Raw genomic sequence first — 21,749 nt, forward strand, 5'->3', positions numbered from 1 at the left:
AGGGGATGTGACTCCCTCTTCTGTCTTCTTCTGGTGCTAGGCACGTACACATGAATGTGAAAAATAAAAATACACACATTTCTATGGGGAAAAAAACCATAGAATGGCATGGTGGTTTTGCCTTTAATCTCAGCACTTGAGAGACTTAGGAGAATTGGGAGTTCAGGGCTAATCTGGGCTATACCAGGATGTGTGTCTTTTACACACACTTACACACACACACACACACACACACACACACACAAACAAAAAGTGGACAATCATAAATATGACGGAGTAAAAATGTGTATTTACTGAAACTAAAAGCTGGGCATTCCAAAAAGAGACATCCAAATATGTCTCTGTAACCTGTATTTTAATGGTTCCAATGTCTAGACTACCATCTCTGTCTCTTTGTTCTTGTTTGCTTTTTGTGACTGTGATTAAATATTCTAACCAAACAATTTGGGGAGGAAAAGAATCATTTGGTTTACAATCAGGTTACAATCAATCATTGAAAGCCGTCTAGGCAGGAACTTGAGAACTGAAGAGAAACTATGGAGAAGCAATGATTACTGCCTGTTCCCTGGCCTCCACACAGCTACATTTCTTATGCATCCCAGGATCTGACTGTGGTGGGATGCTGGGCTGGACCACTCTACAGTAATTAAGCAAAGGTCCCACAGACACGCCCACAGGCCAACCTAATGTAAGCAGTCCAATTGAGACTCACTCGGCTAACACTAGAGCCGTGGTTCTCAACCCTCCTAAAGCTGTGACCCTTTAATACGGTTCATGTTTCGATGACACTCAAACATAAAATTATTTCGTTGTTACTTCGTAACTGTAACTACTACTGTAACATAGATATCTGATGCGTGGTATATCTGATATGGGACTCCTAGGCTGTGTCAAACTGACAACTAATGAAGACCTATGTCCTTAATAAGAATGTCTTTATATGTAACAATGTCTTCCTGATAGTTAAGAATACAAGGCTATTTTAATTTCTTCCTGTATCATAGTTTTCTAAAAGGAACCTACAGTACTTAAATGCATTTTTTTTTAAAGATGGTGAAGAGAAAGCAGCTTATCCACAAGCTCCTGTGAGACAGTCCCGCCCATGACCAGCACACCTGCAGAAGAACCCAGAGCCCAAGCAGCTTTGCCTCAGGGTAGACAGTTATCAGCCGAGCCTCACGAGTGGCTAGTTTTACAGTGTATTAGTGTACTCGGGCCATGGTAACACACAGTTGTTACCCTATAGCTCAGAAAGTGGAGGCAGGAGGACTACAAAGCTAGAGAGTAAGACCTGTTTTGGATGTTAAAAATCGTCCACGCATGGGTGAGAAGAAGCCCCTGGTTCACAAGCTCACACTGGAAGTCTGCTCAGGCGGTCCTGTTTTCATTAGAGACAAACAAGTACTCTTTGATGAATAACAAGGATTTTGTTTGTCTAAAATGCTTCGTGTTTTGTTTAATTTATAATCCCACTGACAACCCAGTCCAGGGGACCCACTAACTTCCGTAACAGTAACCATACAGCCAAAGTTCCAAAGCAAGGAGGGCAAAAGGTGGCAGGGCAGGAAGGGGTCTCCCAGTCCGGTGGAGGAGAGCAGCAGGCTCGCTTGCGAAAGTAAAGAACTGAGCCCGAGCTGAGACTGGAAAGCAAGAGAATGAGAGAGCTGACCACAGAGTAACCAGGAGGAAACGCCTCTGCCAACGGGCACTTGTGTGCACAATCAGAAATTAGTCCCCGGAACTCTCCAGTCCCCAGCTGGGGAGCGGGCCTACCAAGCCTCACCGCAATGTGTACAGAGCTTACCACGCACCAGGAAGTGTGAAGGGGTGTACTTAAAGGGTAACTAATGAATTGAAAGATGCAGTTTATAGAAGGCCTGGGATAAAGAAAACAAGCAGGAACTGGGAGACCAGGAGATCGAGATTGAAGTCTTGGTAGTGTGCAGTCTGCGACCAAGGCAGAAGCAAGTTTCTTTTGAGTGAAATAGAGATGAAAATACATCTGACCCACCTCCTTTATAGGATTACTGCGAGAATGTACAGTAGGTTATGCAAACATTAGTCACTCTTAGTCATTTTAATCCGATTTTATTTTTATTAAATGTTGGATGGTGTGGGCTGGTATGATTCATGTGCTCAAACACCTGAGAGGATGGACCTGGCCATCAGACATCAGCTCAGAGTCTCCCAGGGAGACAATGACACTCAAGAGAAAGAGGGCAGAGTTAGCTATACAGCCCCTTTTCAAAGGTCACCGACTTCTCCAACTTAACTAGCACCTTGCAAAATCAAATCAGGATGCAAAAGCCTTCTCAGAGTACTAGCGAGCACCAACACTGAAAATGGTCCATGAGAAAAGTGCTTGCTCTGGTTTACCTGGTCAAGGGGAAGTTCTCATATTGCTAAGGAAGCCCCAAAAACACAAGTATCACTTTTAACAGGCTTCATCTTCCCTTTCCTGTGTTCTTGGTCCAAAACCGCAGTTTAAAGTTTAGAAGTGAAACTTTTTAATTTTTGAAAGCAAAACTGAAAAAAAAAAAAAAAACAACCCAGTCAATCTGTATTCTATCCTGTGTATCTATCTTCACTAAAACCACTGGAAATAAGCAAAGTAAAACGCTTCCTAAGAAAGGAAACAGGGGTAGGTCTGTGCAAGGCTATGGCGACATTGAAACTCAGAGCTCATGCCTCGAGACAGGACTGTACCACCCCACATCTGTCTTGTCTACGGCAAAAGATTTCTTTCATAACTTTCACATTCTATGCAAGTAGAGAGACGTTTTGAAATCATTTGCTAGCTCCCAGCTATAGTTCAGAATCATCATCTGGTCCATGTTTCCTTTTTGATCTTAAAACACACTTATTTCTGAACTGTAAGAAGGATAAATACTGGGGCTGGGGATTTAGCTCAGTGGTAGAGCGCTTACCTAGGAAGCACAAGGCCCTGGGTTCGGTCCCCAGCTCCGAAAAAAAAGAACCAAAAAAAAAAAAAAAAAAAAAGAAGGATAAATACTAAGTAAGATCTTAGCCAGATGACCTATTTACAGTAAACAGTTACAACACTTCATCTCAAAAAAATATATATATTTTTCTTTTACAGATTTGTTTATTTACTTAGTCCATGTGAGCACACCGTTGCTATCCTCAGACACACCAGAAGAGGGTATTCAATCCCATTACAGATGGTAGTGAACCACCATGTGGGTACTGGGAATTGAACTCAGGACCTCTGCAAGAGCAGTCAGAGCTCTTAACCACTGAGCCATCTCTCCAGTCCCCATATTTTATTTTCTTTCTTTTTTTTTTTTTTTTAAAGACTGATTTATTTTATGTATGTGAGTATACTGTGGCTATCTTCAGACACACCAGAAGAGGGCATCCGATCTCATTACAGATGGTTGTGAGCCACCATGTGGTTGCTGGGATTTGAACTCAGGACCTCTAGAAGAGCAGACAGAGCTCTTAACCACTGAGCCACTTCTCCAGCCCCGTATTTTATTTTCATAGTAATATACTATTTAACATAATCTATGTCAGCAAGGTATCACTGCTTAACAAAAATGTAATTTACGAAGAGATTTTGAAACCCATTCCTTCATCTTTTACTGTTACCCTTACTTCCAAGCTACTCCCTCTGCAAGCACCAATGTGGAATTAGTCTCTCTAATGCCAGTGTCAGGACCCTGAGAACACCCTTTAATCACACCCTCTCAACTTCAAGGTCTAAGGCCATTAGGATTCCTGATGGACTCTATTAAGATTTAATGAGTAGAGAATACTCACAGAGCAAGACAAAGAAGACAGTGACATATCCTTGTTCATAAAATCAGGCTTTAAATATTATATTAATTACAATAACTTGTGGTTCTTTTCCCAAAAGTCGTATGATGGTAACTTTTGTCTTGGTTTCAGTGCCTGCCTCTGAGTTTGCAGTTTAGTTGTGGAAACAGGATCTGAGGATTTGATAAGAACAGAGAGGTACCCTCCACTCCTCTGACTACTCAGAGGAGCACCAGCTAACTCCCTCGCTTCCAAGGCTTTGCTCAAATCTCACCTCAACGAAGCTGACTCCAACAGTCCCTGTTAACTCCCGGCCCTGCCTGCTGCATCCCACCTGGCATCCTCGATCCGAAACCTGCTCAGTTATTTCTTGCTCATCTGTAATCTCTCGAGCACAGTGTGCATGGGTCACCTCTCTCCTGTGTGTATAATACCATCTCCCACGAAGGTAGCACTCTTTGCTCATGGCATCCGAGGGCAGTGTCTGCCCTGTAAGAGGTCCTAGCAAACAGCCCTTCGTTCTGCTCTCCCAGTTCTCCATCGCCGCTCCTCATCAGTCAGTTCACCGCACTCTAACCATCCTAATGGGGAAAATGGGCTGGCGCTCGCTGGAGGAGCTGGCTCTGGCCTTCTACCATGTGAGTCGTGGGGATCAAACTCAGGTCACCGGGCTTGGCAGCAAGAGTCTGTACTTGCTGAGCCGTCTTACAAGTCCCACACCTCCACACGTGATAAACCTGTGACTTTCCAGGACAGTGCTCTCTGCTGCAGGATCTGTTCATTGAACAGATACTGTATACTGGCCCAATGCTAGACTAGCTGATACAGTGCTATACCTAAGGCCACTGCTTTCATGTAGCTTTATTAATAATAATACTGATTTCATAAAAACTATTAATAAAATAATAAGTAAAATTATTAGTTTTATTATTATTGGAAGACCATCCATGCCTCCTCACTACAATCAGAGCATACGATGGCAGGAGATGGGAGAGAGCAGGTCTCAAGACTCCTGTACAGTGAATCTCCCCAGCCCTTCCTTCTGGCATCTCTAAGACTGCAGTCCCCTCAGCTCTCCTAAACACTTCCTGGGTGAAAGCTCGCTGACCTCATTCCATGTCACTTGTACTCTCCATGCATCAACGATGACTCCTAAACCTGAATCCCCAGTTCAGAGCTCCCAAGGCTGGAGTCGAATTTCCTCTTACCTAAGTGACACAGTCACTTATGAAATGTCTAAAGGGCAAACAGACCTGAACACAAAATTCACATCCCACAAAATTTGTATTTCCTGTTAACAGCACACAAAAAAAGGTCACCTAAGACAAAAACAAGCACACCAAGTGCTTTCTGTTACAGATCATGGGTATGTAAAAGAAAAAAAAAACCTTTTAAATCTGAACTCAAATTCACCTCTCTTTGGTCTCCTATACCAATATCCAAACTTACATAAGCTCTCATCCAGATTCTTCAGTAATGGTCTCTATAGTCCAACCATTCTGGATTATTTACCCTTACACCAATGAAACCTTCCTCCTAAAATACTTCCTCAGACTAAGGGAAAAACCACGTTTCTTCACGCCAACAACAAGAATTGCCAGCTTGGTTTTTCCTGCCCTCCATTACCTGGTCATCTTACTGCAAGGGACCGGGAAGGAAGACACATGCCCTGTAAGACTCATCAAGGCTTTTTGCCAGTGTCAGTTCCTGTCCCTAGGGACTGTACATACTAGAAAAAAACAGTTCTAGTTACTGCCACTTCTTTGGCTAATCTTCCCCAGTGACCCCCAAACCCCATCCCTTAATAAAGACAGAGTTGAGCATTTCTTCCATATCCGTTATGGCACTTACCAAATTATGATTGCATGCCTGTTTTCCTGACTGGATGACCTGCTCCTATTTGACAGTGTACTTGCTGTCTCAGGCCTGTGTCTCTAGACCCCAGCACAGAGTCACACTCACTATCACCATGTAATAAGCTCTTTCTTTACCATTATACGTATATTAGCATTCGTTTCAAAGGGCCTAAAGCCATTCCAGAATTCTGACCGTTGGCTTGGGGGAGAGAAAGGGAGGCCTTGAACAAAAGAGGGATTCATTATAGCAGATCTAACTCATCTAGCTTCCAGAAAAACTGACAGAAATGGTAAGACTATATATGACAAAGCTTTTTATGCAAATTATGTCATTTATAATGGCAAAAGAATCTTGATGATTGGAAATAACTATTGTGAAACTTCATCATGGCTGACATTATAACACAATAGAAGTCATTTCAGAAACAGATTCACTTAAAAACATTTAGGAAAAGGCCTGAGAAACACCTATTATTATTAGCAGTATTTCTCTTTCTTAAAGATATATTTATTTGATGTATATGAGTACACTGTAGCTGTCTTCAGACACACCAGAAGAGGGCATCAGATCCCATTACAGATGGTTGTGAGCCACCATGTGGTTGCTGGGATTTGAACTCAGGACCTCTGGAAGAGCAGTCAGTGCTCTTAACCCCTGAGCCATCTCTCCAGTCCTATTAGCAGTATTTCTTACATCTGGGCAATATCACTAAACAAGTATTTCCCGTTTTCTATAATACAGCTGTAGGTTGTTGTCCTGGAACTAAGCGGGTCACCCTTGGATAATCAATCAGAGTTGAAGAGAAGCACATGGTCCCTACTCTAGATTTACATCCTATAAAAGGTGAAGAGATCTTAGAATGTCTCTGGACACCAGTCTGGGAGCAGTTTGGTATAAAATGGCAGAGGTGCTCACTGTGAACCATGATAATGACTTGAAGCTGCTTTGTGAACAGGAGGTGGGGGAGACACTTTATCTAGATTTCCCCTTCCTTAGTAAGTATTAAATCTTACAAGCAGGATCTGCCCAGCTGGAACTCAGTCCTTCATCCATCACCCACCACATTCTTCTCTTTCGTGCTTGCCTGTCCACCATCATCTCCCGCTCTGCTCTCAAAGATCCCTCCACTTCCTGGATCCTTATATTCCCTCCTTTCAAGCCTTTAAGATGGACTCTACCTCTTGGGAAAGGAAGGAGACTCCCAGGAGACTGTGTGTTTACAGAGTGTGAAAATTACAAAGACTCTCGAGGCCAGGGCCTCTTTAAGGTCACTACGTCATAATATAGCCCAGGCATAAAACAAACCGGGATGGACGGGGAAGAGGCGAAGAGGCGACGCTCTTTCTCACTAATTAGTTTGCATCACGGAGGAAAACACTTCTAACGTGCCCCAGAATTCTCAGTCTCTTAACAACGCAGAGTTTTTAAAAATATAATCAATCTGCTTTTAAAAAAATTCCAACGTTTCATGTTCTAGGCATACTAAGGAGTAAGTATAAACTCACAAAATTCCACAGGACTTAGATCACTGATAATAAATACACTATGAAACAGCTTTTCAGAAATGGTTTCCCAGAGAACTCAAGTTATTGAAATGTTTAGGGCTGGAGAGATGGCTCAGCGGCTAAGAGCACCCGACTACTCTTCCAGAGGTCCTGAGTTCAATTCCCAGCAACCACATGGTGGCTCACAACCATCTGTAAAGAGATCCGATGCCCTCTTCTGGTGTATCTGAAGACAGCTACAGTGTACTTATATATAATAAATGAATAAATCTTTAAAAAAAAAAAAAAAAAAAAAAAAAAAAAAAGAAATGTTTAATAAAAACAGACATGTAGCTATTGTTTAAAAAAAAAAAAACTGCAGGGATACACAGAGAATTAAATACAAGCACTGTTGTGATGTCAAAATTAAGTGCTCAGACAACTAGGTGACAGAATCACCTAGAGCCCTTTGTCACTTTGTCAACCTCTTAGGAATCATTTACTCCATGCCCTGCCTAGTTCTAGGCGTTAGGATACAACACGATGGGGGTGGGGTGGGGGGTGTAAAAATCTGTCTGCAGAGTATTTATAATGCTGGACAAAACAGACACGGAAAAAAAATAAATAAAGCACTGTGCTAGACTGCAGTAAGTACAATGATGGTCAGGTACGTCTAAGGGGAAGGAAGCAAGACACTGTCTGGGAAGAGATACTGAACAGAGGAAGTAGCAAGAACAAAGACTGCAAAGTGGGAAGATGCTTACTGTTAAGGAAAGCCTGCCGGCCAGCGTGGTTAGAGCAGAAGGGAGAGGGAGAGTGGTGGGTGAAGTTAGAGGTCTGGGTGAGGGGCTGGGGCTTCTGACAACTGAGTATTGCTTTCCTAGGCAGCAATGGTGGCCACAGGTGGAGAACAGGGAGGGAGGAGATCCCAGGTAATTAGAACACACCACACAGAAGAAAGGCTGTGGGACACAGAGGCTGGCTTAGCCCACAAGGAGTCCACATAATAAAGTGAGCTTGATTGTGAAAGGTAGGAGGTGAGGGTGGGCTGGGAAGCATTTAGCCTCTGACTTGTCTGTTGTGTTGTAGAAGTGTGAGCAGCAGGACGGGGAAGCACAGGTAAGAAGTGGGCAGTCGGGGCTGGGGATTTAGCTCAGTGGTAGAGCGCTTACCTAGGAAGCGCAAGGCCCTGGGTTCAGTCCCCAGCTCCGGGAAAAAAAAAAAAAAAAAGAAGCGGGCAGTCAGCTGTCCTTTTAACGTAAACATTGCTTTCCTAGGGAAGGATTCCTACTTCCAGGGAGCTGCTCTGGTTGTTACTCTGTGAAGAAAACCGTGGAGGTCTTGGCAACATCCTTGTGGGGGAAATATTCCCTTTAAATTTTCCTTAGTAGGGGGAAAAGGGGTAGGGTGGAACAAGAACTAGAATTTAGAGTATTGTATAATTACCATGAACGGAACTGAACTGGTCTAACTTACAGTGAATCATAAGACAAAGATGATTTAAAATGGGACCAAGAAGGCAAACAGGAGTTTCTTTTTTTAAAGAGCAAGCATTTCCTAAAATGGGTGATGAGCAAATAAACAAGTTTGTGCTAACGACCACTAATTTTATATTAGGAAGGGGATTCCCTTATAACTGAGTACTTTGCATCAAAGGCACTCAAGGCCAGAGTAAGGACCTTGCTCACTGTTGCACAGCTCTGTTTCTAGAACAGTGTCTGGTTGGGCCCAAGTGCCTGATCTTATGAGGTAAAAAGCCTACCCAGAGCCCTCCCCTCAGAATCAAACACCCCAAGGGACTACTACTAGCAAAAACTCACTCAAAAACAAGCAGAGAAAAGAGATGTTTTTCCTTGCATAGCACCTGTGCAAATCAACATACTTCAGTGGAATCAAGCGATTACTCATGAGACACTTAGGGCTCGATGCAGACTGCTGTTTGGAACGTACTGATACATAGGTCAAAATATCAAGCTGCTGCAAGAGGGAAATACGCTTTTTTCTTAATACCCATAAGGAACTGCACTAACTCTGCCCCTTTGGAACAAAGAACAAAAGCCACAAGGGAATATTGAACAGTGTCTTCCTCTGAACCCTTCAAAAACTTAGCCGATTTAAGAAATTGGTTTGCTTTGCTATGGCATTTTTTTAAATTGTTGTTTTTTTTGTTGTTGTTGTTGTGTAATGGCAGATTACATATTTATTATTTGTCTTAATATAAGAGACCAGTAAAAAGGATAGCAGCAATTATCCACTCATGATTATGGAATACTATAAATCCCAAAGAAAGGAATTTACTGGAGTCGGAAAACCCCATTAAGTCATACTCATTATTATCTTTTTTTTTTTTTTTCCTTCGGAGCTGGGGACCGAACCCAGGGCCTTGCGTTTGCTAGGCAAGCGCTCTACCACTGAGCTAAATTCCCAACCCCTATACTCATTATTATCAACCAGATACAAATGCTTAAACTTCTGCCAGGTGAAAAACATCTTTCTTTGAATTTGTTTAAACTTAATTACACTTTGTTTATTTACTGGGGTTTTTTTTTTTTTGGGGGGGGGGTGGAGGTCAGGCGACAACTTGCTTCCACCACCGGGAGAATCCGGGGACCGTTCTAGGGACCTAAGGCTTGGCTCTAAGGGCCTTTATATCCAGAGCCAGCTCACCGGGTCCTCAAAGACATCTTCCTACAGGCCGTCATGTTTACACACAAATCCTTTTACTCCAGAACCAGATTACTTAGAGTTACAATTTAGAGCTCGGTTCCACAGAGATTTTTAAAGTCAAGTTCACCCATAACAATAATTTAGAGTGCAAATGCCTAGATTTACAATATTCTTTCCTATCTACAGCCTTCCGCGGAGCATTTTTTTTTTCTCCACGTTAACACCAGAACATCCTTCAGAGTAACTTCAATACCATAAGTACGCCTTAAAACCACAAAAAAGCTCAGCGGTGGTTTGGAAGGTGCGGTTAAGTCTGCCGGTCGGTAGCGTTAGAATCGATGGGGAACCCAGGGTGCTCGGAACGCAGCCGCGGGGTCCGGGCCACTTCCTGGCCGGACTCTGTGGTCCGGCGCATCCCGGGGACGCCCCAAGCTTGCAGGCCGGGCCTCACCTTGTACACGTCCCCGTAGGTGCCGCTGCCGACCCTCTGCACCAGTTCGTAGTCGTGCTGCGGGTTCCGTCTCAGGATGTCGGCGGCAGGCCTCAGAGGGGCCTCCATCTTCGCTGCGCCCAGCCCGGGGCTCTGCCTGTGGCACCCGTATCCCGCTAACGAGGGTGCGCGGCGCTTCCCAACATGGAGCCTCAGCCCGCAGCTGCGCCTGCACCGGCGAGAGCGAGCGCGGGGGCGTCACGGGGCGCGACCCCGGCAGCCTCCGGGCCTCCTTGGCCCCGCCAGGCCCCGCGCGGGCCGTACCGAAGAGGCTGTTCCTTCCTTGTTGAGCGCCGGGTCGGAGACCCGCGTCTTCTCCGAGACGGCCGTGCGCACAGTCGCTGCTGCCGCCGCACCACGTTCCCCACCCGCGGCTGCGTCACCGGGAGACACGTTCGCGGCCGGCGCGGATCGAGCCCGGCCCGCCCGAGAGCGCAGGCCGCGGGCCCAGAGTGCCGCCCTGAGGCCCGCCGAGTGCACGACACCCTCGCCGCCGCCGGCCCCGCCTCCTAGCTGCTTGCGGGGCGCCCAAGGCATTCGTGCGGCGTCTGACCCGCCCAGGCACGGCCAGGATTCGTCCAGTTGCCGGCAGGACTAGAGGAGGAGGGCCTGTGCGCAGGCCTCGGAAGCGGTGCCTCCTACTTCCATTCAGTCAAGGTAAACTGAGTCCGTCCGGGCAGGAGGTGGGGGAGTGCCGGGTTAACTAAACGCCGGCACACCCGACTGCACCGTCCTGTTCCACACACTGTTCCCGGTGGTACCAGTTCTGAGGCTGGACCGCACACCTGCATAACTCGTCTTCCACCGGGGTTTCCCGAGACATTTTTGAAAACCCCAATTCCTACGAAGTTCCTGTGGTTTCTGGGCATCGCCACAATATTGCATCTTTAATGGGACTAGGAGTTCTGGAGATGCTAAAGCCAAGCTAGGGACCTTTGCCTGAGTCTGGTTCCAAAGTAGGTGATCTGGGACAAAGCGTCCTTGGCAACATCTGAGTGTCCTTATCAGTCCCTGGAAGAGGGTAGGTTTTGCATTTGACACCCGAGATGTTTGTAAACCATTTTATAGCATTGTAAAGAGGATTATAAACTGTAAGATGCCTAACCATGCCCAGAATATTGGGCAGGAGTTGTGAGAAGTGATTTGGTTAATGTTTTGGTCTGTTTTGTGATTTGAGTCCCAATCTTGTTCTTAACGTAGAAATGAAGTCACCAATTTTATGTATATAGGTAAAGTTATTTCTAGAGTCCTGCAGAGATTTTCAGTAGAAAAACTAGATAAGGACTGGAAAGATGGCTCAGTGGTTAACAACACTGGCTGTTCCTCAGAGGACCTGGGTTGATTGCCAACACCTGCATGGCAGCTCACTTCTGTTAACTCTAAGCAGGGGTCCAGAGTGGGCTGGAGGAGGTCTAGCACTCTCTTCTAGCCTGTGTAGGCACCAGGTATGCATATGGTGTACAGACATACATGCAGCCAAAACACAAAGTTAAATAAAAATTTAGGAGAAATTGAAAAAATAGATAAAATTACAACAGAACAAATTTCAGGTGACACGTGACTCCAGACACAATCTAATTCTGTTTTGAGAAATATACTTCTTATAGCTAATAACTAAAGAATCCAAGTAACACCTTAACAGAATAGAGAATATATGCATTTTCTTGTGTTCCACACACAAAGAGCACTTATTTAGGGAACATAAGTAAGCCCAGACTTACATGCTCCAGGGACAAAGCCTGTGTGTGTGCTGCATTGAAAAAAAAAGGTTGAAGAACAGTTCCTTCTTTCAAAGCTTCTTGGCACTTGTTTTGGTGGGCACATATTTTTGGCTTCGATGACTCAAAATCTCTTCAACTGTTCTATTGGTATCTTAGTACTTGTTTACTGTCATGGATTTATGTTGATCATGTAGTCAAAACCACCTTATCCACTCTGCGACTAGGGCCATTGTGGAACATTCATGGGTTGAAGGCTTTCACCACAATGGCCCCAGGATAGTCAAGTCAACTTGGAGGGTGGGTGTTGTGTAAGGGGAGAACAGCCTTCCAAGTTTAGAGTCAAAAAGGGACCATTGATCCTTTGTCTAGTGTGAGCTGTATTTGTTCTTTTTTTTTTTTTCTTCTTTTTTTCGGAGCTGGGGACCGAACCCAGGGCCTTGCCTAGCAAGCGCTCTACCACTGAGCTAAATCCCCAACCCCTATATTTGTTCTTATTTATACCTGCATTATCCCGTAGAGAGTTTGCAACAGCTCAGACAAAATACTTAGTTTTACACAAGATAAAAATAAGTGAGAGGAAACTGCATAAGATTTGAAAGGGGGGAAACAGGAAACCAGAACAATGCAACCAAAAAAAAAAAAAAATAGAGAGAGAGAGAGAGAGAGAGAGAGAGAGAGAGACCAAAGAAGATTTGAGGGTGGGTTTTCTTTGTTTGCTTTTGAGAGAACGATGAACAAATGGAGGCATATCTAGAGAGCCATATCTCTTCCTGATGCTACAACCTCAGAGAAATCTCCCTCCTGAGCCTTCACGGAGTGGAAAACTGAGTACCCAGTTTATGACAAAGATAAATATCCTCTGACAACCCTCCAAGTATATTATTGTAGAAACATATTGTTTAAAATGGATTAGGTAATAGAAAGTTTGAGGTCACCAGTGAAGATAATTTATGTTGCCAGCAGCAGCAGATCCATATGCTCTGACCATCAACCCAAAAGTGGACAGCCTGGAAAGACAAGTCTGTGTGGTGGTGGAAAACAGTGTCTGCTACAGTCATCGTCTCACTAGTACCTCAGATGATACAAACTGTGTCTGCTACAGTCATCGTCTCACTAGTGCCACAGATGATGCACACAGTGTCTGCTACAGTCATCGTCTCACTAGTGCCACAGATGATGTACACAGTGTCTGCTACAGTCATCGTCTCACTAGTGCCACAGATGATGCACACAGTGTCTGCTACAGTCATCGTCTCACTAGTGCCTCAGATGATGCACACAGGAAGACATTTGCTTTACACTCACTTCAAAGGAATTTCAAAGATTTTTTTCAGAACTAGCTGAGTTAATTTTAACAAGGTCAGTGACTTAAGTTGGTAAGGAAATTCAAATTCAATTTACTTATAAACTATGAGTAGGCTTAATTTATATCTTAAACAATTAAGCATATAATTTCAAGGTTGAAAGTTATAATTGTAAGTCAGCATAGCTAACCTTGAAAGAACTCTTACAATTGCTCAGTTTCATAATGACAAGTCTTGGAATAAGAAGAAACATGACTTAATAGGTATGTCACTCAAAACATACATATGTATACAATAATGCTTAGCAAGGAAATGCTTTTCAGCTTTTAAAAATTTAATTTTGATACAATTTATTTATTTTGGGAGGCAGTGCTAATGCCATGGTCTGTGTGTGTGTGTGTGTGCGTGTTTTGGAGGACAGCTGTGGGAGGACTCTGACTTTCCAGTATGTAGATCAAACTCAGGCCATCAGGTGGAGGCAGCAGCCTGTATAAGCTGTGAGGTCTTACCAGCCCTATTTTATTTTCCAGCTTTTTGCTCTTTTCCATAACAAAGGTTAGTGGTTTGTTATGCTTTCCTCCTCCTTTAATCTTCCTCACTAAAGTGCTAGTTGGGATTGGTGATCTCTACAGTCAACTTTAATTGTAGCTGAGACTAAATGACAACAAAAATCAAGGCCCTGAAATCTTTTATGTTTTATGTAGCCTAGGTTCAAAATTTATTATCCAAGCAAACCTATCTAGTTGAAATCATAAAATCAGGTCTCTAAATATGGAGGTGTATGCCTTTAATTCCTGTACTTGGGAGGCAGAGGTAAGGGCTACACAGCTGTAAAAGGAATAATTCCAAGATTTCTGTCTGTTAGGCTGTACAGGCACTGAAGGGGATGGTTTGGGGTCCTGTGCCAGGGCTTGGGTCATTTGAGCAGATAGAAGTAAGGATAGAAGTCTTGAGTATGAGTTAGACTTTCAGGAGAGCCCAGTTGGAGACATTATAGCCTGGGCTTGGATGAAAAAGTTCACAACCTTGAAGATGTTGTAGAGTCTTGCCACACACTCGCCTAGAATTGAGATGTGTGTTGACTTGAACATCTGCCCGTCCACATGGGTTATTTGAAGCTACCACATAATGATGGTGATCTTACTTTTAAAAAAATTCTGTTCTAAAATGCCATGTTTAAGGAAAGTTATAAAACAAAGGATTTTATTTGGTGTATAGTTTTAGGAGGTTAGAGTCCATTATGGTGTCATGAAGGAACAACTGAGAGCTCACATCTTGAGCCACAACAACCAGGCAGAAAGAATTACATGAGTCGTTTGAAACATGAAAGCCCACACCCAGTGACATACGTTCTTCATACCTCCTAATCCTTCCCATATAGTTTCACTAACTGGAGACAAAGTAGTAAAACATACGGACCTATGGGGGGCCATTTTCATTCAAACCACCACAATGGCTTACAGTCTCACCACGGAAGTGCCAGAATCCTCCCATACATGGTAAAGGACAGACTCTTTAGGTTCAGGAAGATAAAAATGTTGGACTTTGTTTTAGATATAAAGTGTATTTCCAAATGCTGAGGTATGAAAGGTTTTATTCATAGCTGGTAGATCATCTAGTCATTAGTGATTGACTCATGAGGGCTCTGACCTAAGTGATGGCTTGATTTATTGATAGTGGCAAAATCTGAATGAACATTTGGGAATGTTGGAAACTGCAGAAAGTGGGACTTCTTTAGGGGAAAAAGGTCACAGGGGATATTCCTTTGAAGGATATTTTTGTGCCCAATCCCCTACTCTGTTTCTCTTTCCTTCCTGACTGTTTTGAGGGGAGCAGCTTTGCTTTATTGGGCCCTTCTGCCTTAATACTTCCCCTTACCACACAACCAGAAACTATGGGACCTGTTGACAGACCACAGCTTATAACCTCTAAATGTTAAGTTTTAAGTGGTTTCTGTTCTGTGTTTTGTCACAATAATGGAAAGAAGACTGATATATGCTCCACTGTGTGCATCCTGCAGTTATGCTCTGTGCATACCTCTGTGCATATGCTCCTCCAGGAGGGCCTGTAGAATTTATCCAACCAAGACATCGAGTGAAGGAGAACAGAGAGATCCTTTCCACCTTCACTAGTAACTGTCCTCAGTAGGTTGGAGATGATGTTGCCACAGTAACACAGAAAGATTCTTGCAGAGGCCAGAAGACGTAGCAATCAAACACATGCTGCGTACAGTTACTAACTATAGTTATTGTTGATAACCCTCAAGAAGAAGTGATACTCAAGTATTTTTGACTAGAAGAGATTGGGATGGTGGCCTATTGAACCTCAGATCTATGGAATAAATGAAACCATGGACTACTTAAGTAGCTACCCATAGCTACTTGATATATGTAAGTGGGAGAATTCTAGGAATGGTGAGCAGAAAAGGAACTGGAATCTATTATAGTATGAAAGAGAGCATTATCTAACATCTGGTGGTAAGCCAGTTCTTAAACATGGAATCCCTTAAATAAGGGGTGGGGTGCAGGTTTCTTCGAGGAAGGCTGCCTATGTTTACATTTAATGATTGCCCCTTACCTGTGGCAATTTCCAAAGAGACCTGCAACCTTTCACCAGGATGAATATGAATTGAGGAATATGAAATTCCCAGACAGTCTAGAGGGTAATGGCCTGAACAGCACCCCTACAGCATCATTGTTAACACCCCAGTACTCCAGTGATCTCAGTAGAAACTGAAGGAAGTCAGATGCAGTCCAGGCTAGGGTATCGTTCATGAGACATCTAGAAGTAAAGATAAATGCTGAGGCTATTTTCCCAGTTCCAAAATGTATGTGAGAATGGGCACAGCACACCGAGGAGACTCAGAAGAGGCTCATGAATGTCAATGGAGGGATGTGAAATTGGAGGACTGATAGGCCTAGTGTGACCCCTGTGCCTACAGGAGAAAATCAAGTTAAACCTTATCACCCAGAAAATTAGCTATGTGTAACTGTTAAAGACTGGAAAGACATTAGTGCAGTTGTTAAAAGTCTGAGAAATGGGACTGGAAGGATGGGTCAGAGGATAAGGACACTCACTGCTCTTTCAGAGGACCACGTTTGTTCAGAGGACCCATGGTAACTCACCATCTCTAACTCTAGTTCCAGAGGACCCAACACTTACTTCTGACCATTGCAGTCACCATGCATGCAGGCAAAATACACATTTAAAAAATCTTTAAAAAATTAAATCTGAGAGATAGAGAGGTTCAGTAGAGTCTTAATCCATTTTATGTTGTTATAACACCACAGACTGCAAATTCATTATCTCTCAGTTCTGAAGGTTAGACAGTCCAATATCAAGATGCTTGATATTGGCATTCTGGTTATATTATCACTTAGGAAAAGGCAGCAGAACAAGAACTTGCTAATGTGAAATAGGTAGATGAAGGAAACTCTTCAGTAAAGAATGTAGGAGGGTCCAGTCTTCCTGACCTAATCATCCCTTAAAGGAGCCTTGTTTTGACATGGTTACAATAGGGGTTAAGTCTCCAACATATTAACTTTGGTGGACACATTCAAACCATCTCAAATAGACAAATTAGCTTGGAGATGTTTGTGAATTATAAAAAAAAAATCACCAATTTCAGGGAAATACCTCTGTAGACAAAGCATTTGCTGAGCAAGGGTGACACCCTTAGTTCAGGTCCCCAGCACCCATCTGAAAGCCAAGTGTGGTGGCATCACCTGTAGCCCCTGCACTAGAAATGCAGAGTAGAAGACCTCAGGGACTTTCTGGCCAGCCAGTCGAGTTGAAACGGTGAGCCTGGGGCTGAGGGAGAATCCTTGCTTCAAAGAAATAAAAACGTAGAGAAGCAATTGAGGAAGTCATTGTCAATTCCTGGCCTCTACATGCACACACAAGAGTGAGCACACATAGGGAAGCTTACTTGTACATGTGCATACTTGGGTAAAACACACACACACACACACACACACACACACACACACATACACACACACACACACATACACACACACACACACACACACACACACACACAGAAGAACTGTCAATTAAATGTTTATGCCAATTAATTTGTTATTCTGCATCTAGGACCTTAACTAGAGCCAATAAACTTAGCTTGGTAGCCTGAACTCAGCTGCTGACTTGAAGCCCAAAATGTAGCCTTTTCAGTTCCGGTTAGCTAGGATAATCTGAAGCATTTGCCTTCCTGAGGCTGTGATAGGCTTTTCAGTGCAGCAACACAGTATAATTCTAGACTGACCTTTGTTTCCTTGCTATCAAGAAGAACACCATTGGCAGTCTATCATTTTGATTCCATTTTAGAAAAATGGGACCGAGGAATGAGAAGTAGCTACCAGCCTACATACTTTAGGAAGACTATTCAGGCAGATGTGATCACATACATACAGTGATGGATATTAGGGACTTAAGACAGGACATCCATAAGTCCAGGAGTTTGGGACTACACTGGGCAAAGTATATTAACTCATCCCTTAAAACAAAACCAAAATATCCTTGTACCAGAGGATGAGACATAAATCCATGTGGTGCTAGCACCTATTGAAATGTATCCATCTCAAAGGATGAGTTGATGTGCTTAGCTGTCCTGTGTGAATTCTGAAGATGATGTACTACATTCACTGCTCTTTGATCCTTTTCCTCATATCACATGACTATCAGTTTTCATGGGAATTTGAACAAATAACAAGGCTGATGACCCATGCTATGACATATGGTGTCTTGATACTTAGGTTTTAGGACTCGGCAGACCTGATGGCAAACACAAATAGTATATAGAGTCTCTTGTAAACCCAAAATGAGAATCATAGCACTCAGGGTCCTACCCAGGATTTTGGAATATGAGCATGGCATATCTGAGATGTCTACACTACTGAAAGCCAACTTTTGGCTTGCTACCAGGCATTGGCACATATTTAACACCAGACTATAAGATACTAAGTGACAATGTGACATAAACTGGTCTCTAGGAACTGTGTGTTGTTGTCTAGTTTACTGAATTATAAATGCAGACAGCAGAATTCCATTGGAATGGAACAGTGCATACTGGAAAAGCTTGGCACGATCTGGAAGCACAGGTAGATTTCTAACAAATTTCCCTGGCATCTTCCTTTCTTTTGCCACCCCCTGAGCCTCCTTTTTTTCTCTTACATATATGCAGTCTCAGGTCAGTTAGCAGAGGAAGTACATGTACAGGCCTTGTTTATTAATAATCGGTATTCTGCATTAGCACTAATGTGAAGAAGTTTGACACTTATTTATGGCCCTATTCCACAAAGTGGAATGATGATAATGAAGAAAAATTCTCCAGTGGCACAATATTGAATAATACATTTCATTGATCTTTTTGTTAGGAAAAGAGTTGGCCTGAGTTATGAATTAATATTGATGTATGAATAGTAGGTAATAGATTGGTCAGTGACTTGGAAAGAAGATTCAAATTAAAGATGTCAGTAGATAAGGTATTGTGGATAGGTTATTAAAAATACATAGAATGTGGAAATATTTGTGAACCATACCAGACCTGAGGGTATCCACCCTGATAAGTGATTCTTCAAGATGATATGCTCTGTAGATATAAACCAGCCAGTCTCTTTGCCCAGTAAGTGAGCTACTTACTTAGTTGCCTCATGTGACGACAAGAACTTAAGCTAAATAGTAGACTCAACAGTATGAATTTCTGTTTGCCAAGTATAACTTAGTTTTTGCCATTGTGGAGTGTTTAACCTACTTATGTCAGAGACCATGACAGAGACTCAAGTCTGATGTTGTTGTCTACATCAGCCACTTATCTGATAGTAATTTAATTGTACTAGATCTTTTCTATTTTGATGGGGAAGGCAATTTGCCACCACAGAAACAGATTCATATTGCACTTGGTTTATTTTTCCTGTCATAAAGCTTTGTCTTGCTAGGGTTTTACTGCTGTGAACAGACACCATGACCAAGGCAAATCTTATAAAGGACAACATTTAATTGGGGCTGGCTTACAGGTTCAGAGGTTCAGTCCATTATCATCAAGGCAGGAACTTGGCAGCATCCAGGCAGGCCTGGTGCAGGAGGAACTGAGAGCTCTACATCTTCATCTGAAGGCTGCTAGCAGAATACTGGCGTCCAGACAGGTAGGATGAGGGTTTTAATGCCCATACTCACCTATTTCAACAAGACCACACCTACTCCAACAGGGTCACACCTCCTAATAGTGCCACTTCCAGGGTCAAGCATATACAAACTATCACATTCCACTCCGTGATCCCATAGGCTTATCCAAACATATGAGTGTATGGAGCTATATCAAAACATAGCATAATGCAAAATACAATTAGTCCAACTTCCAAAGTCTGCATAGTCTATAGCAGTCTCAACAAAGTTAAAAGTCCAAAGTTCAAAGTCTCTTCTGAGTTTCATCCAATCACTTAACTGTACTCACCAAAGCAAAACAGAAAACCAGCTGGGTAAACTCTGAACTTTGCATCTCCATGTCTGATGTCAAAGCAGTATTTAGATCTCCAACTCCTTTTTCAGCTGTATTGACTGCAACAAACTTCTTTCTCCTGGGCTGCTTCCACTCCTGTTCTCAGCTATCCTCAGCAGTCAGCCCTAGCATCTCAAACATCTTGGGGCCTCCAAGGCAACTAACTTCAATGTTACAGCTTCATGTTTCAATGTCTGGGCTACACACATGATCTTCTGGACTCCTCCAAAGGACTGATGTCACTTCTCCACTCTTCCCTCTGTATCAGCTCAGGTTGATCCACTCCACTGCTGCTGCTGTTCTTGGTGATCATCCCATGGTACTGGTATCTCCAGTACACTGGGGTCTTCTGTTACAATTAGGCTTCACTCATAGGCTCTGTAATGGTGCCAAGCCTCAAACTCTTTGCATGACCCCTTCAGTCCCGCCACTGCAACTGCAGTGTCAACTGCAACTGGGGCCACACCTTTAGCAATGGCCTTCCATGGGCTCTTGCAGCGCCAAGCCTCAGCTGTTCTTCATGACACCTTCATGCCTTCAAAACCAGTACCACCTGGGTGACTCTCACACATTACCACTTACAGCTGCAGCACGAGGTACAACCTTGGCTATTTCTGGAATACAGCTTCTTTGTGCTCTCAGAAAACACTTCCCAGAAGATTTCACCTTAGTGATGCTGGTCTCTTCTTAATCCCCGCTAATGTCTGAGCTCCAGCTCACCAGCATCAATTGTCCCAGTACTCCCTTCTATTCTATTAAAGCCAGAGCCAAATGACTCAAACTGCTGAATTCTGCTGCTTGCTGTGGCTGAAATATGCCCCCACCTTGTTCTATTAATTTATCAGTGCTGGGATTAAAGGTGTGTACCTCCACACCTGGACTTAAGCTCTTCTTCACCTAGAACTTGCTCTGTCCCAGGCTGGCCTTAAATTAGAGATGTGTTTGGCTTTATCTCCAGGGATTAAAGTTGTTACCTCCATGCCTTGATCTAAATTTAGCTGGGTAGGATCTTGCTCCAAAGTTTTATTCCCTTAATCTGATAACTCCTAGAACATAGGATTCAGCTCCATTTACTTCCTGATACCCTTATAATATTTAAAACATATTTTATATTTTTTCTTTCTAAATTTGCTCTGCTTGTTCAAAATGCTCTTCATGAATCTTAACCAGAGAACAAAGTCTATGCTGGACTTTTCTGAGCCTTCCTTTGTCAATGCAATTAACCTGAGTCTGTTCACCTTAGCCTCAGGCAGATTCTTTGCCAAAAGCAGCCACATTCCTCACCAAAATATCTCAAGAACAGTCTCTTGGCCACATACTAAAATTCTTGTCATCTGAAACCTCTAGAACCAGGCTTCCATAGTTCATATCACCCTTAGAAACAAAGTCTTCCTTATTCCTACTAGAGTGGTCCATTAAACCCTGCTTAAAGCATAGCATGGCTTTTCAAATCCGAAGTCCCAAAATCCACATTCTTCCAGAGAAAAGCATGGTCAGGCCTATTACAGCAATTTCCCAGTCCCTGGTACCAACTTCTGTCTTAGTTAGGTTTTACTGCTGTGAATAGACACCATGACCAATGCAACTCTTATATGGACAACATTTAATTAGGGCTGACTTACAGGTTCAGAGGTTCAGTCCATTATCATCAAGGTAGGAACATGGCATCATCCAGACAGGCATGGTACAGGAGGAGCTGAGAGTTCTACATCTTCATCTGAAGACTGCTAGCAGAATACTGGCTTCCAGAGAGCTAGGATGAAGGTCTTAAAGCCCATACCCACTGTGACACACCTCTTCCAACACCTCCTAATAGTGCCACTCCCTGGGCCATGTGATAGTAGTGTGTCTGTTCACAGCAGTAAAACCATAAGAGACCCATGAAGACATGGCAACATGGCATACAAATTAACCCATTATTCTCTTATATGCTTACATATATAACCC

The 21,749-nt window shown here is 43.2% G+C and overlaps 2 protein-coding genes across 3 annotated transcripts in view; one reads left to right on the top strand and one right to left on the bottom strand.

The window, feature by feature from the left end:
* Positions 1-10,732, bottom strand: part of Map4k5 (mitogen-activated protein kinase kinase kinase kinase 5) — a 93,351-nt gene extending 82,619 nt beyond the window's left edge. Inside the window, exon 1 of one of the 2 annotated variants that reach the window (NM_001192016.2) lies at positions 10,240-10,591. In NM_001192016.2, the coding sequence (NP_001178945.1) occupies positions 10,240-10,347 (108 nt within the window). In that variant the 5' untranslated portion in view covers positions 10,348-10,591. Of the gene's footprint in view, positions 1-10,239 lie in introns of both variants that reach the window. The other variant, XM_087554387.1, reaches the window with a different exon arrangement.
* A 139-nt stretch (positions 10,733-10,871) lies between these two features.
* Atl1 (atlastin GTPase 1) overlaps positions 10,872-21,749 on the top strand; it is a 98,405-nt gene continuing 87,527 nt past the window's right edge. The window contains exon 1 of the mRNA NM_001009831.2: positions 10,872-10,935. The gene's annotated coding sequence lies outside the window, so the exon portion shown is untranslated. The remainder of the gene's footprint in view (positions 10,936-21,749) is intronic.

Source organism: Rattus norvegicus, chromosome 6, assembly GCF_021556685.1.
Source record: "Rattus norvegicus strain SHRSP/BbbUtx chromosome 6, alternate assembly SHRSP_T2T, whole genome shotgun sequence".
NCBI lineage: Eukaryota > Metazoa > Chordata > Mammalia > Rodentia > Muridae > Rattus > Rattus norvegicus.